At 32.7% G+C, this 13867-nt stretch overlaps 1 protein-coding gene across 1 annotated transcript; it reads right to left on the reverse strand.

Moving 5' to 3' along the window:
• Positions 1–396: 396 nt before the first annotated feature.
• Positions 397–2605, reverse strand: LOC110872412 (WAT1-related protein At3g30340). The gene is made up of 6 exons (XM_022121207.2): positions 2292–2605; positions 2158–2220; positions 1965–2081; positions 1421–1850; positions 765–916; positions 397–674 (listed from the first exon to the last, which is right to left on the reverse strand). The coding sequence occupies exons 1-6, from the start codon at positions 2477–2479 to the stop codon at positions 509–511; spliced, it is 1116 nt and encodes a 371-aa protein (XP_021976899.1). The 5' UTR covers positions 2480–2605; the 3' UTR covers positions 397–508.
• Between the last annotated feature and the right edge of the window lie 11262 nt (positions 2606–13867).

A 13867-nucleotide genomic window follows, 5' to 3' on the forward strand; every position in this document is an offset into this window, starting at 1 on the left:
CGTACTCGGCATCACGAAACAAATCAAGGTGGATCTATGGACGAATCATGACAAGTTTAAAGAAAAATGCGTTTATCATCAAAGCCGACGCGACGAGCCATTACCGATGCTAAGTTTAGGGGATGGTGTTAGAATATAAACTTAGCATATATATTGTTTATTATTATTATGTAATATTATAGTTATCATAGGTTATTATGTTAGTGGCGGTTATCAAACTAACCGACCGAATATATATATGTAATCTCAGTGAACATTATCAATCATCAAGATATTTCCATTCAATATCCGAAATACATGTTTCTCTGTTGATCTCGTACAGAATCACACACACGAACACATATATGATGTCGATTAAGATGATGGCTTCCGCCAACAAAAGATACTCTTTTCAGATAATAGTTAGAAGGCCATAAGGGTAACTATATAATCTATATTTATTAGAATTACACGATCTTAATCGCCTTATCAACACTGTTGAACAAGTTCTTAGTACATAAGTTGTGACTTAGCTTTCTAATGTTTTTGGATCCTTTGAATTACAAACTATTGCAGATGGTTGAGACTCAAGATCTTGAACATTGACCTTTTCATTTTCTGGGATTTGCAGTTCTTTGTTCTTTCCCCACAGGAGAATGTAGAGTCCTGCTACCACAATAGCCGATCCAATTAAACTGTTCACCATTAACAAACAAAGAACGTTAGTTAACGAATGTATGGTTTATAAATCATTAGAGTAGGATGATGATGAAGAGGGTAAGTACCTTCCGATATGCAATGGTTCATGTAGAAATGGAATGTCGATTACGGCTGCTATTATTTGGACAAGAGGACTGAATGCTGCACCGAAAACTGGACCCCGTTTCTTCACACACCAAGAGATCCCAACGAAGCATAGCCCGGATCCGACAATCCCCTGTGTTCCATCGAGAGCGTTAAGAATAACTTTACTTAATAGTAACCAAGTTTTTAAAGTGTTTTATAAACGTTACTTAAACTTTTTGTCTGACGGTAAACAAACATGGACGACACGTTATGAGAGAAAGAAAATGACAATATGGGCCGTATTACAAGGTGGAAAATGGTCATATGGGTCGTATGAGGCTAATCTTGCGAATTTTTTATTTTAATGCATAACTTTTAAAAAATTAAGCAAATCAAACATAGATGAATCTTGGTTATATGGATCGTATGAGGGTCAGTCTTGAGATTTTTTTTATGTGTTTAACTGTTTTACAATTAAGGGAGACAAATCAAACATATATGAATCTTGTTTATTATTTAGTGATAGTTTTTTTTTTTTTTTTTTTCAAATCCAAACCAGCAAAAATTTAAAGTTGATCTGGAAAGTGAGATGACAAGCTTCAAATCAGTGTTATGGAATTGAAACACAAAAAGGGGAAGAATGATATTCACTTACAATATAAAGGACACTAAAGATTTGCAATTTCCCTTTAAGAATCCATAAAGAAAGATCTCTATGGATGAACAAGCTTAACGCAAACGATTGGATCGCACCAAAGAACATCATGATCGCGGTGCTGGAATACTGCAACGGGTATCTTTTTCCGATGCTTGATTGGACAAGAAACCATGAAGACCACAGAACTATACCAGCAACCAATGCCAAGGTACCTGAAGTCCATCTTGCTTTCTTGGTTGCTAAAACTGAACTTAGCCTTCTAATAGATTCAACATGGATGGATTCATTGGTGGCTTGCATATGTGAAAAATTGTTAAATAAAGGCATCCCTTTGTAGAGGGTCAGTAAAGTTGCACCTCCTACACAAACTAATGTCCCTATCACTTTTGCTCTTCCACCATTTGATTTTATGTTCACACTTTCCAACCTAAACCAAAGTGACATACATATATAACTATAAAAGTTAAAAAAAAAGTTGTATATAAAGTGAGAATTTACATGGATTAAAGCCTTAAAGGATTAGAGATACAAAGTTACAAACCCAAAGGGTAATGACATGATGAAAGTGATCACAGGCACCATGTTTAGAAAAGCACAAGCGAAAGTGGCTGATGTGTATTGTATACCCACAAGGAACAAGTACTGTGTGAGAGATGCCCTGCACCCACAGAAAGATCTAAATATAGATACCAACACAAGGAAATATATGGTAGATCTATTTAATATTTACTAACCCGAGAATCGCATTCAAGAAAAGGTGGAAACATATGTTGTATGTAAGCTTCGTTTCGCTCTTCCTGCAACATATTTGTAATCAAAACATGCATATATACAAAGTTGCATGTTAAACACACAAACAAAGATGTACCTTTCAAAAATGAAGGCTACCGGGGCCAAAAAGATCGCGGCAACACCCAGGCGATAGGTGATAAAAACGAGATGGTCAAGTCCATCGACTATAACCTTCTTGAGAAGTACATTAACGGTTGCGAAGGTGAACTGGATGACAATCATTAGAAGAACCGGATACCATTTGCCAAAGCTCTTAGTATCCATGAGTATTTTTGGCTAAGCAGGAGTGTGAATATGGTTAGTGAATGTTGTAATGGCTAACCAAGAGACAAGTTTGAAGGACCAAAACCTTGGTGGTGTCTAAATATAGTGTTAGGATATACAACACGTTGAGAATTGTGATCAAAGAAAGAAAATTCTCTAGATAAATCACATCAACTTCTTTGTGATGACAACTTATATTTTACACGAGTTAAATAGTTGTAATTTATATATATATTCTATTCTGCGTCTCTTTTGACCGTTCGTTTAAACTATTAGTGACATATGGAAGTTGGGAATCAACTGCTATCATCAAGCATCAGTAATGCAAAATATATGCAACTAATAAAAGAGAAAAAGAAAAGATGCATGCTTTAAGATATTATTAGTTTATTATATAAGATAGAAAGTAGAAACTAGAATAGCCTTCAGTTTCTCCTGTCCATCAACATTATCCAAAAAGAGCCATGTGACCAATTCTTTTTTGAGTTATTAACATGACATAATGAGTCACTAGAAGAGTAATACATACGAAACCCTCTCTCCATATATATATATATACACACACACGCATACATGTATGTGTATGTGTATGTATATGTATATATCATAATGACAGCAATTGCTAACACGACCCAAACACAACACGAAAAAAATAGGTTTCGGATCACTGACACCACATGTTTAATTAATTGGTTAACCTAAACACGGTCCGTTTAAAAAATAGGTTAACTTGAGCACGTCTCGTTTAGTAGGTGGGTTGACATGTTAACCCATTTAAGGGTTTTTAAAAATTAATATTAAAATTTAAAGATGAATATTATTAATATTTAAGATTATATACTTTTATTAAAATTATTTTCCTAGTATCAACTTCTAGAGGTGAAATTAATTTTTACTTTGCATTTTATCAACTCTTCACTTCCAACAATTCCATTTAATTAGTTCTAACTATACATCCTCCAATCTTTTTCATTTACTTATTTTAATCTCGAATTAAAGGCATAAACTTAACACTGTGTTCCAGAGTTTACTAACGGAAGGAAAGGAAAGGAAACAAAGAGAAAGTAAAAATATTTTATGTTCCAGAGTTTCATTTAAGGAAGGAAAAGAAAGGAAAATAAAACACGTCGTGTTCCCGAGTTTCATTTAAGGAAGGAAAAGATAGGAAGTGACAGGAAAACTAGGCTAAATTCTTTAATTTTTCTTTCCTTCCAATTTGGGAGGAAAGAGTGGGAAAGACATCTTTTTTTTCCTTTCTCGTCCTTTCCTTTCTCACTTTTGCTTTCTTTTCTTATCCCTCATTAAGTTAACTCGGGAACAGAGCGTAAGTTTGTTAATTAGGAAAGAAAGATAATAAAACAAGAATAGTTAAAAGGACACTATTTACAAAAATGTTTCATTTAAACTGGGTCGACATGACACATGAAACCGGGGGTTAGGGTTGAAAGTTCAACCCGCCAACCTGAAATCCATCAACTAGACGCAATTTACACTCATTAGGGCTGCAAACGAACCAAACGTTCGACGACCAGTTTATGAACCGTTTGACGGAAAGTTTGTTTGCGTTCGTTCGTTTATTAATCAAACGAACACAAACAAGAAATTTCGTTCATTTAGTTAAATAAACAAACATGAACAGAGGGCGTGTTCGTTCATTTATGTTCGTAAACGTTCGGTAACGTGTTCGTTTGTGTTCGATATAGTTCATTAGTGTTTTTAGATTTTATATTTTATTTAAATACTTTAAAATTCCAACAAATAAAATATTTAATAAATGTCAATGTATTATATATTTTGTTCATGAACGTTTGTTTGTGTTCGTTTGTTACCATTTGTGTTCTTGAACATTAGTTTGTGCTCATTTGTTTTCATCATCGTTCATTTTCATTTGTTGCCTAAAATTAACAAACAAACACAAACGAACACGAACAAGTTCATTTCGTTAACAAACAAACACGAACACAAAATCTTGTTCGGCAAGCGTTCATGAACAGTTCGTGAACACATATATTTCTTAACAAGCGAACTACACCCCATGTATGTATGCATGTTATCTAATTTTGAGATTAACTCAAGATTTGTAACTTTAATTCACAGTTTTACGTTTTCAGTAGATTCATAAAATCGTAAATCAATGTTACAAAATTAGTGAATCAATTTTGTTTATATCCATGCAATATGTGTGTGTAGAGGGGGTGTGTGTGTGGGGGGGGGGGGGGGGTTAGGGGACTAGGGAGTGGCGGAGATAGAGAGGAAGGTGGAGAAATATATCCCTAGGCTTATTAGCATCTGATACTTTGGTTGAAACTTAAAGGGAGCAATTATATCTCCAAGCAAGTAGCTTAGAGAACAATATGTCAAATCTAAACAGATGGCAAATAATGGTTATATTCTACAACAGTATTATATCTTAAAATTTTTACAAATGTCTTAATATATATTCCGTTACGTCCGTATGATGTTACATGGGCCGTAGGACAAGCGAAAAATAGTCATATGAGTCGTATGAGGTGGTGTCTGTCAAATCATACGACCCATACGACGTGTTGAACTAACATAGAAATGACCAATATAATATGATCACCATTTTCACCATGTTGTACAGTCCATATGATAACGTCACCTAGTGTTTGGATAGGATGGTGCACGTATCTATAGTAATAACAACCCCAAATTGTTGAAGGGTAGAAGCTAGTATCTCTGTAATCTAATTGTCAGTATTTAATTCTTCTCAAAAGGTCAACCTTGCTTAGGAAACGGTGTTGCTACATATAGATACACTTATCCAAAAGGATTTACGTTTCGCTTGCGATATGCGCATATAATGTATATATGTGTGGGTGCTCATGGGGCAAAAGTGAGAGTGCACTAATTTTAACGTTATTTTACTAATTTCGTGAAAATAATGTTAAAAGAGGAGATGGTATGCATCATGTGGTGGCGTTGATAGCCGAAAGATTAAGGGAGTATATGCACTAATTGTCCTTTGTCTTAATTGCCGAGTGTTATGTGTCTTATGTCCAAGGCTTGATACAAAACTACCATTGAGCCGGGGGTCTCACTGAAAGCAGCCTCTCTATTCCTACGGGGTAGAGGTAAAGTTGTATACATCTTACCCTCCTCAGACCCTACCTTAACTTTGCTATTGGTGGGATTTACTGAGTATGATGATGATGATGATATTATTCAAAAGGATGCAGATTTTGTTCAACAAAAATATATTTAGTCAGCTATTAGGAACCTAAAGCACCATACTAATTATAGTTAGGGGTGCAAACGAGCCGAGCTACGAGCCGAGCTTAAACGAGCTCGAGCTCGAGCCCGAGCCTAAAAACAAGCTCGTTTAGTAAACGAGCCCGAGCCCGAGCTTTGCTTATCGAGCTCGAGCCGGCTCGCGAGCCTAATCGAGCTTTCTATTTATATATTTTTTTTATTAATATATTAAATATATATTTATATAATAACAATTACCATTTATATAAATATAAAAAAATAACTAAATTATATGTATAATAATAATTATAACTAATATAAATTAATTAAAAAATACTAAACGAGTCGAGCCCGAGCCGAGCTCGAGCTTGAAAAATTACCTTCGAGCCGAGCTCGAGCTTCAGAAATAAAGCTCGAATCGAGCCGAGCTCGAGCTCGAGCTTTCATATGTTAAACGAGCTCGAGCCTGGTCGAGCTCGGGCTCGGCTCGGCTCGTTTGCACCCCTAATTATAGTCTTGATAAGTTTATTACTAATAGTTTGATTAGTAAACAATTAAACAGGAGTTGTTAGGTGTTTAACTGTTTATGACTCACAACTTGACACCCACCCATTTTGACTCAATTACATGTTACACCTTGACTATTGATTATATTTCATACAACTTGGACATGAAAAAGACAGATAATAAAAGCCTTCCTTTCTCCAGAAAGCATCTGATATCGACGTTTGTAAGATATGCCAAAAGTTGAAGATACATTGCTCTTTGTTTACAGAAAGCGATGCTTGTTATTTATTGTCAACATAAAAATTCTGACTACTGTTTATCAACAATGATGCATGCATGCTTCAGTGAACTGGGCACCCATCTGATCTAAGAAGCTTCAAGTCTTTAATGTTCTTGCTATTTATTTACCAAGAAGCCCTTTTGATTACATTTTTCAAGGTTTTTTTAACCATCATAACACCAAACTTAAGTGTGGATTTTGTTCCAAAACACAGTCTTGTTGATTATGTATGAGTTATGAATTGAAAACTAACAAGACATAAAGCTATTAGAATCTAGTTAACATCTAGCAGTTCCTCTTCATATGGATAGCAAATAAAGACCCTTTTTCTGATTTTACCAAAAGCTGATTAGTCCATTTAACTTGGTAGAAGTTCATTAATTAAATCATCCACATATTAGCTTTAAGGGGTGTACTTTTTTTTTAAACCGGCGACTATTTATTCAAACGAAGAAATAGAACAAAGGGGCCAGCAGGAAGCTGGGAGACCTGACATACAAAAGCAAATTACAAAATGATGTCTCTAACATTAAAGTCTCGTCATCTCTCCCAATCTAGACTATGAAATTTAGATCTAAATTAACTTCACCCACATGGACGATTCCTCTTTAATGTCCTCCACCACTTTGGTAACTTTGAAAGGGATTTATCAAAGACCAAAGCATTACGAGCTTTCCAAATCCGCCATAACGTGGCATGGAAGATCAAAGCAATGACCTTCCTCCATTCCCGCGACCCTTTGAGCTTTCCAATGCTATCCATCAGATCTTTGAACGAAAGAGGTCGTGTAAAGACCGAGATCTTAATCTAAATGCAAATGTGCCACCAAACCGCCCTGACCAAAACACACGAAGCTACCAGGTGGTCGATGGACTCTTCCCCATACCCGCATAGGCTGCACCGTGTATCCGACACACATACGCCCCTTTGCGCAAGAGCGACTTTTGTTGCGATGCTATCCAGGGACAATTTCTAGACGCAAAAAAGCACTTTACACGGGATCTAATATTTACACCACACCCTACCCTATAAAAACTATCAACAAATGCACTTTATCGTATCACACTTTATCCATAATCCATTATTAACTTTCTAATTATTTATTGGTTATTACATAATCATTAATTACCCCAATATGTTTGTTCTAAAAATATTCCAAAAACGTTTTTTATTAGCAAGTATAATCAAGAGAGAACTTATAAATTTATTTTTTAGAATACCGATTTTATTAAAAAATGAAAAGGAGAATTTAAAAGTTTGGAAACAGTAAATGTTTATTTTCTAAAATTCATTTTCAATAAAAGTTTAGGAAACAGTAAATGTTTATTTTCTAAAATTCATTTTCAAAAGTAAATGGTTTTTTTATCAAAACTTTAAAATTTATGAGATATTTTTGCCAAGTAGTTGAAAAGGTTAAATGTTTATTTTCTAAAATTCATTTTCTAAAGTAAATGTTTTTATATCAAAACTGAAAAAGTTAATGAAATATTTTTGCTAAGACATATCTCAACGAAAAAATAAAAGAAAAACGTATAGAAGTAAAATTATAAAATATTTTTGGCTAAGTAGTTGGTTGTTTCTCTTCTTATAATCTTACTGAATAAAGCCTAAACTAACGATATAATAATTTATTTACAACAACACAATAACTTTACTGAATATTCAGGTTAATTTTAAAAATAAACTAGTATTAAACCTCCCGTGTTGTGGCGGGTGCCAAGTAACACAAATGCTACACAACTACCAGCGACAAGGAACATAAAAGCTCGTAAAAACCAAATAAATAAAAAAGATAAAATAACACTGAACGAAAAGCATATGTAAAATTGTTGAACCACGCATGCCTGTTCCGGCATGTTAATGCGAAGAAATTAGACTGAAATGTAAAAATAGAAAAGAATAACTAAGTCGATCTAAGACCACACACGTTGCGACGAACCTGTCAAACAGGGAAAAACAAACGCGTTGTGACAATCATGTCAAACAGGAAAAAATAGATGAAAAAACGTTGAAACTCACACGATCATTGCGACGTGTTCACTCGCAAAATTAGAACAAAACCTAAAACGAAAAATTTGCAAAAGATGAAAAATATAGGGATCAAAGTTGAAAATAAAAATGTGTTGGGGTTAAATTGCAAAGGATGAAAAGTTTTGGGTTAAAATTAAAAAAAAACAAAGAGGTTAAAATGCAAATAAAACAAAATGAAAAACTTTGGGTTAGAAGGGAAAACTCAATTTTTTTATTAAAAAACTTGAAGTACAACTCCATAAGGGGACACGGGGTGGTGCGTTATAGCACCGTGATGAACAAAAATAACGCGTTGAACACCACCCTGCCTGTTAAGTTTCACTCGTTATTTTTATAACTCGTAATAATCTTCACGCGTTGAACTTCAGGTTCTTTTGTCCCACCCATTAAGATTCTTTTGTCCTTTTGTAAACAATTGAATACAAAGTTTGATGAAAAGTTCAATTCAGGTCCCTCAACTTTTAAGACCTATTTTTAAATAGCTTTTCTATCACTAGTGATACCACCCCGCCTACATTTCTATCACTAGTGATAGAAATTTGGTTGATGACATGGCATGATATGATTGGACAATAGGAGTGATAGTTTCTATCACTAGTGAACCACCACGTGTCCTCTAAAGCACCAATATGGTAATTTATAGTATGGTAATATAAGTTTCTGAAGGATTAATATTTCATTTTAAGAATGACATAGAAAATGAAAACCTATATTAGTTTTTCTTTATTTTAAACAGTGAATTTATAAACTTATATTAGTTGTATATTAAGAAAAAGGAAATAAAAAAGATAAAGACTACAATTAATATGAAAGAGAATCAATTTTATTGGACCAATTACTTAAGTTTAATTAATTTTATAGAGTATGGTGTAACTAGTAAATAGAGTATGGTGCATTTAGAACATGTATATAATGCATATCAATAATGAGTCGGCCGAGGATTGATCATAAAGTAGAATCTATTAGTCAAACCTGATGCTTAAAACATATATATGTATCATATACATGTCTTAAATCAATTATGTTAGTTCAGACAATAGAATGATCGAGTCTTAGCTCAACTAAGAATTAGATAACTGAAAACAAGAGCAAGATCGTGTGCACTACTTCAGTTTATGTTCATAGTTAATGCTCGAAAGTTATGATTCATGATCTTATTGCTAATTAGTCATGTCATCATCAATTGAATTGTTCATGTGTTTTTTTTTTTTTTTTTTTTTTTTGGGGGGGGGGGGGGGGGTAAACCCTTAATAAGAAAGCTAAGAAATCAACTCCTTATTTCTGTAAACATTGTATATAATGAATCCAATTAATTCTAATATAAGAACCCTAATCTAGAGAGAATGTATATTGTGCAAATGCATTTATAATTGACAATTCAGTTGCTACAGGCTTAAGATCTCTAGCCACGTATTTAAACTCGGGGGAAATTACTAGAATAGACAAGTTAACTTTCATAGTTAATATGATAGACATGCATATTCAGCCTTGACAAAATCGACAGACAAAGCCAATCAGACGATGCTAAACAGGATCCATGGGCTAAGATAGTTAGGCTTAGTCTACACAAAAACTCATTTGTGAAGTACAATGGAGTCCAAAAACCCAAGTTATGTTGTCTTACATATAAATGTTACATCGAATCATTACATTGCTAAGATCTAGTTGTTATTTTCATATGAGCCCCCTGACTTTTGTAAACTAGCAATGGTGTGTATCCCATCAGGGGCGGACCTAGCATTAAACGAGCCGTAGCACGGGCTACGGCTCAACTTCGTATCGGTAGCGGTAGTGTAGAGTAGTTGCAGCAAGAAAGCAACGCGAAGTTACATCACGGGAAAATTTTCCGGCCAAAAAACAACTGAGACGAAGTTGCTCTGTTACTGGATTTTTTTCCGGCGAGGATCGCTGTTGCAGCAAGAATTAGAGAAACCACAGGAACAAGATGATGATGAGTATTTTTGTAATTTTGTTAGGTTAAGTAGGGGCATTTTTGACAATTGATAAATAAAGCAGTGCACATATACCTATGAGTTGTGGATGGTCTTCTTTCTTGTCCTTTCCTAATTGACTTTTTTACTTTTATACAAGGTTGGAGAACTCACTAGTCGCTAGCGGGTCGGTGAGGTAGGGACTAGCGACTACTCGGGATTACTCGGGATTAATCGGGATTAATCGGATCGGACTTTTTATGTATAATTTTAAGTTTATATACATATATACATATATTTTTATACGTAATTTTTTTAAGTGGGCAAGTTTTGACCGGAATCTGGGAGGTTTTGGCCGGAATATGTGTTTTTTTCCGATTTTTTCTGATTTTTTCCGATTTTTTCTGATTTTTCCGATTTTTTTTGTTTTTTCCCGATTTTTTCCCGACCGACTAGTCGCGGTTAGGGCCGACTAGGGCCGATTAGGGCCGACTAGCGATTTTTTTACTGATTAGCTGAAAATTACTCAGTTGATGGGCGACTAGCGACTAGTCAGCGATTAATCGTCGGCTAGTCGCGATTTTTGCAACCATGCTTTTATATGTATAGATTTTAAATTTAACTGATGATAACATAAAAATCATATAGTAACCTTTTATTTTTTACTTCTATATGTGTAGATTGCAAATATGTCACTTTAATATAGAGTCTCTTATTTTATTTTTATGTAGGTAAATTTTTTTGTTAATAAAGACTAAAATAAGTTATGTCGTGGCCTCTAGGATTATGATTTTCGGTTCCATCATAGCCCTTGAATATATGGTAAAAAAATCTTTATTTTATGGATGTACGGTAAAAAGTAAATTTAGGATACCCCTGAATTTTTCTTCTAGTTCCGCCACTGTATCACATATCATCTATCCAAAATAGTAGCAATGGTGTGTGTATCCCATATCATCTATCCAACATAGTATTGTTACATCACTGCAAAAACATATTAATATTAATTCAAAATAGCTTCTTAACATCATACGAATAATCTCATTACTAAATTGAAACAGATAGAATAAAAACTAAAAAGCTTAATGTTAGTATATTATTTACATAAATTTGATGATAAGACCACTTTAATGAATCTTTTAATTTACTGCAAAGGCTATACGTAACAAATATAGACAGAGGTGAGTTCAAGTTGAGCTGGCACTACAAAGATGCATGTAACATCAAAGTAAAAAAATGTACAATTTCTAATACATGTGGTACAAGTCATATCATTAACCTACAAATTATATATGCATGTACCAACATCACATGAACGTTTAGACCTCTTTGGCATCAACTTATGGTTTCATCTTATTAATTGTTCTACAATGTTATTATTTGATCACATGAATCATCATTTCCTTGTCTATCAATACCTGTTAAATCTATACTATATAATAAAAGAAACCACTTTGGGGACACATGTCACTCATTGGAGCCATCTATTTTTTAGCCTATTAAAATTAAATAATTATTTAAAATTAAATAATTATTTATGAGATATACGTAAAGATATACTATTTAATATATATAATTATGAGATATGGTAGAGATATAGTATATATTAAAAACTTATTTAGAAAATAAACTATTAATATTAAATTATTATTTTTATAATAAATTTCCTTAGATATAGGAATAGGTTACATTATAGTTTTATTATATCGTAGAGAGATTTTATTTTAATATTTACGTTTATATTTTTACATCCAAATTTAGGTAACATATTTAAATTGTCTATGACTCTTTATAATCAGTAATATGTTTTAAATATATTTAACTTTTTATAATCAGTAAATGTTTTAAATATATTTATTTTAAATAAAATATTATATATTTTTTAAATATGTTTTATAAAAATAAGAATATGACTTAAGATGTAATTTTAAGAAGAGAAAAATTATTATTATTTAATAGGAGAGAAAATACAGGAAATCAAAATCTGAAATTAATCAGAACTCAACTCGTGTATTACACGAGGTTTTTTAAAGATATAAGTTTTTATTATTAACTATATAAAATTACATTTATTCAACCCGTGTAACACACGGGGTTTTTTAAAATACAACTTTTTTTTATCATTTACTATACAAAATTACATTTATCCAACCCGTGTAATACATAAGGTATTTAAAAATATATTTTTTTATTATTTGATATATAAATTCAACACGTGTAATATACGGGGTTTTTTAAAGATATAATTTTTTTTGTAAATTACTATACAAAATTACATTTATACAACCTGTGTAATACATGAGTTTTTAAAAATATAACTTTTTTTATTATTTGATATATAAAATTAGATTTACTCAACCCGTACAATACACGGGGTTTTTTAAATATATAAATAATTTATTATTTAGTATTTTTTTCATTATTTGATGTATAAAATTATATTTATTCAACCTGTACAACAATACAAGGGGTTTTTAAAGATATAACTTTTTATTTTTTAGTATATAAAATTATATGTATTCAATCATGTAATAAACAAAGTTTTTAAAGATATATTATTTTATTATTTAGTATATAAATTCAAATTTATTCAGCCCGTGTAATAAACGGGGTTCTAATCTAGTTGTTGACATATTTGAATCATTACAAATGTAGGGGGGATGAAGAGGAAGTGAAAATTCATAAAGACTTGAATTGTAGACAATTAAATAGCCGAGTGAAGGGTGATATTATACCATCGTTCATCTAGTGTAAGTTGGTTGGCCTATGTTGATTCATTACGATGTAGCGTAAGTAAGTTTCAACACACTTATTATGCATTTTTGTTTGTAGTTTGTATGGGGATGCTAGTAGATAAAGCTAAAGTAACTCCTTGCACACACATGAACTTCTTTTTATAATTGGCTCACAAAGGTCGGATCACGATCTTAAACTATAGTGGTTGGACGACACTCGTGAAGTTTATAAACATCATCAACAAATACTTGAGTAAGGGAAGCTGCTGTGCAGTGGTGGAGCTTGAACTTTTAAATAGGGAGCGAGAGCTTTTAATGGAAAAAATAAGGTGCCGTACTCGGTACATATACAATTTTCGAGAATTTTCGGTAAAATTTACACTACAAAGCGAAAAATCAGGAGGGGTCAGAGCCACCCCTGGCCCACACTAAGCTCCACCCATGTTGTTGTGAATGGGTCAACTAACAACATAAACTGAGCATATTTTAAAATGATAATTTTGATTGTTCAAGTAAAACCAATGCAATTAAATTTGTAGATTCATGTGTATTTTGTTTTTGTTTTGTGTCAGCATAAAAATGAACTTTTAGGTTCACTTTGAAAGATGAGATTTTTTTTGGGAGAATTAGTGATAGAGTACTATCTAATTTGTTCATACAAGTACTTCCTTTGCCTCAAATATTAAAGTAC

This window comes from Helianthus annuus, chromosome 6 (genome assembly GCF_002127325.2).
Source record: "Helianthus annuus cultivar XRQ/B chromosome 6, HanXRQr2.0-SUNRISE, whole genome shotgun sequence".
Lineage (NCBI taxonomy): Eukaryota > Viridiplantae > Streptophyta > Magnoliopsida > Asterales > Asteraceae > Helianthus > Helianthus annuus.

Bases quoted from the DNA above. Each gene is read 5' to 3' on its own strand.
- LOC110872412 (XM_022121207.2), bottom strand. From the start codon at position 2,479: ATGGATACTAAGAGCTTTGGCAAATGGTATCCGGTTCTTCTAATGATT. The intron at 2,221-2,291 runs GTACATCTTTGT...AATATGTTGCAG, and splicing joins GTAGCCTTCATTTTTGAAAG to GAAGAGCGAAACGAAGCTTA. The intron at 1,851-1,964 runs GTTTGTAACTTT...ACTTTGGTTTAG, and splicing joins ATCATGTCATTACCCTTTGG to GTTGGAAAGTGTGAACATAA.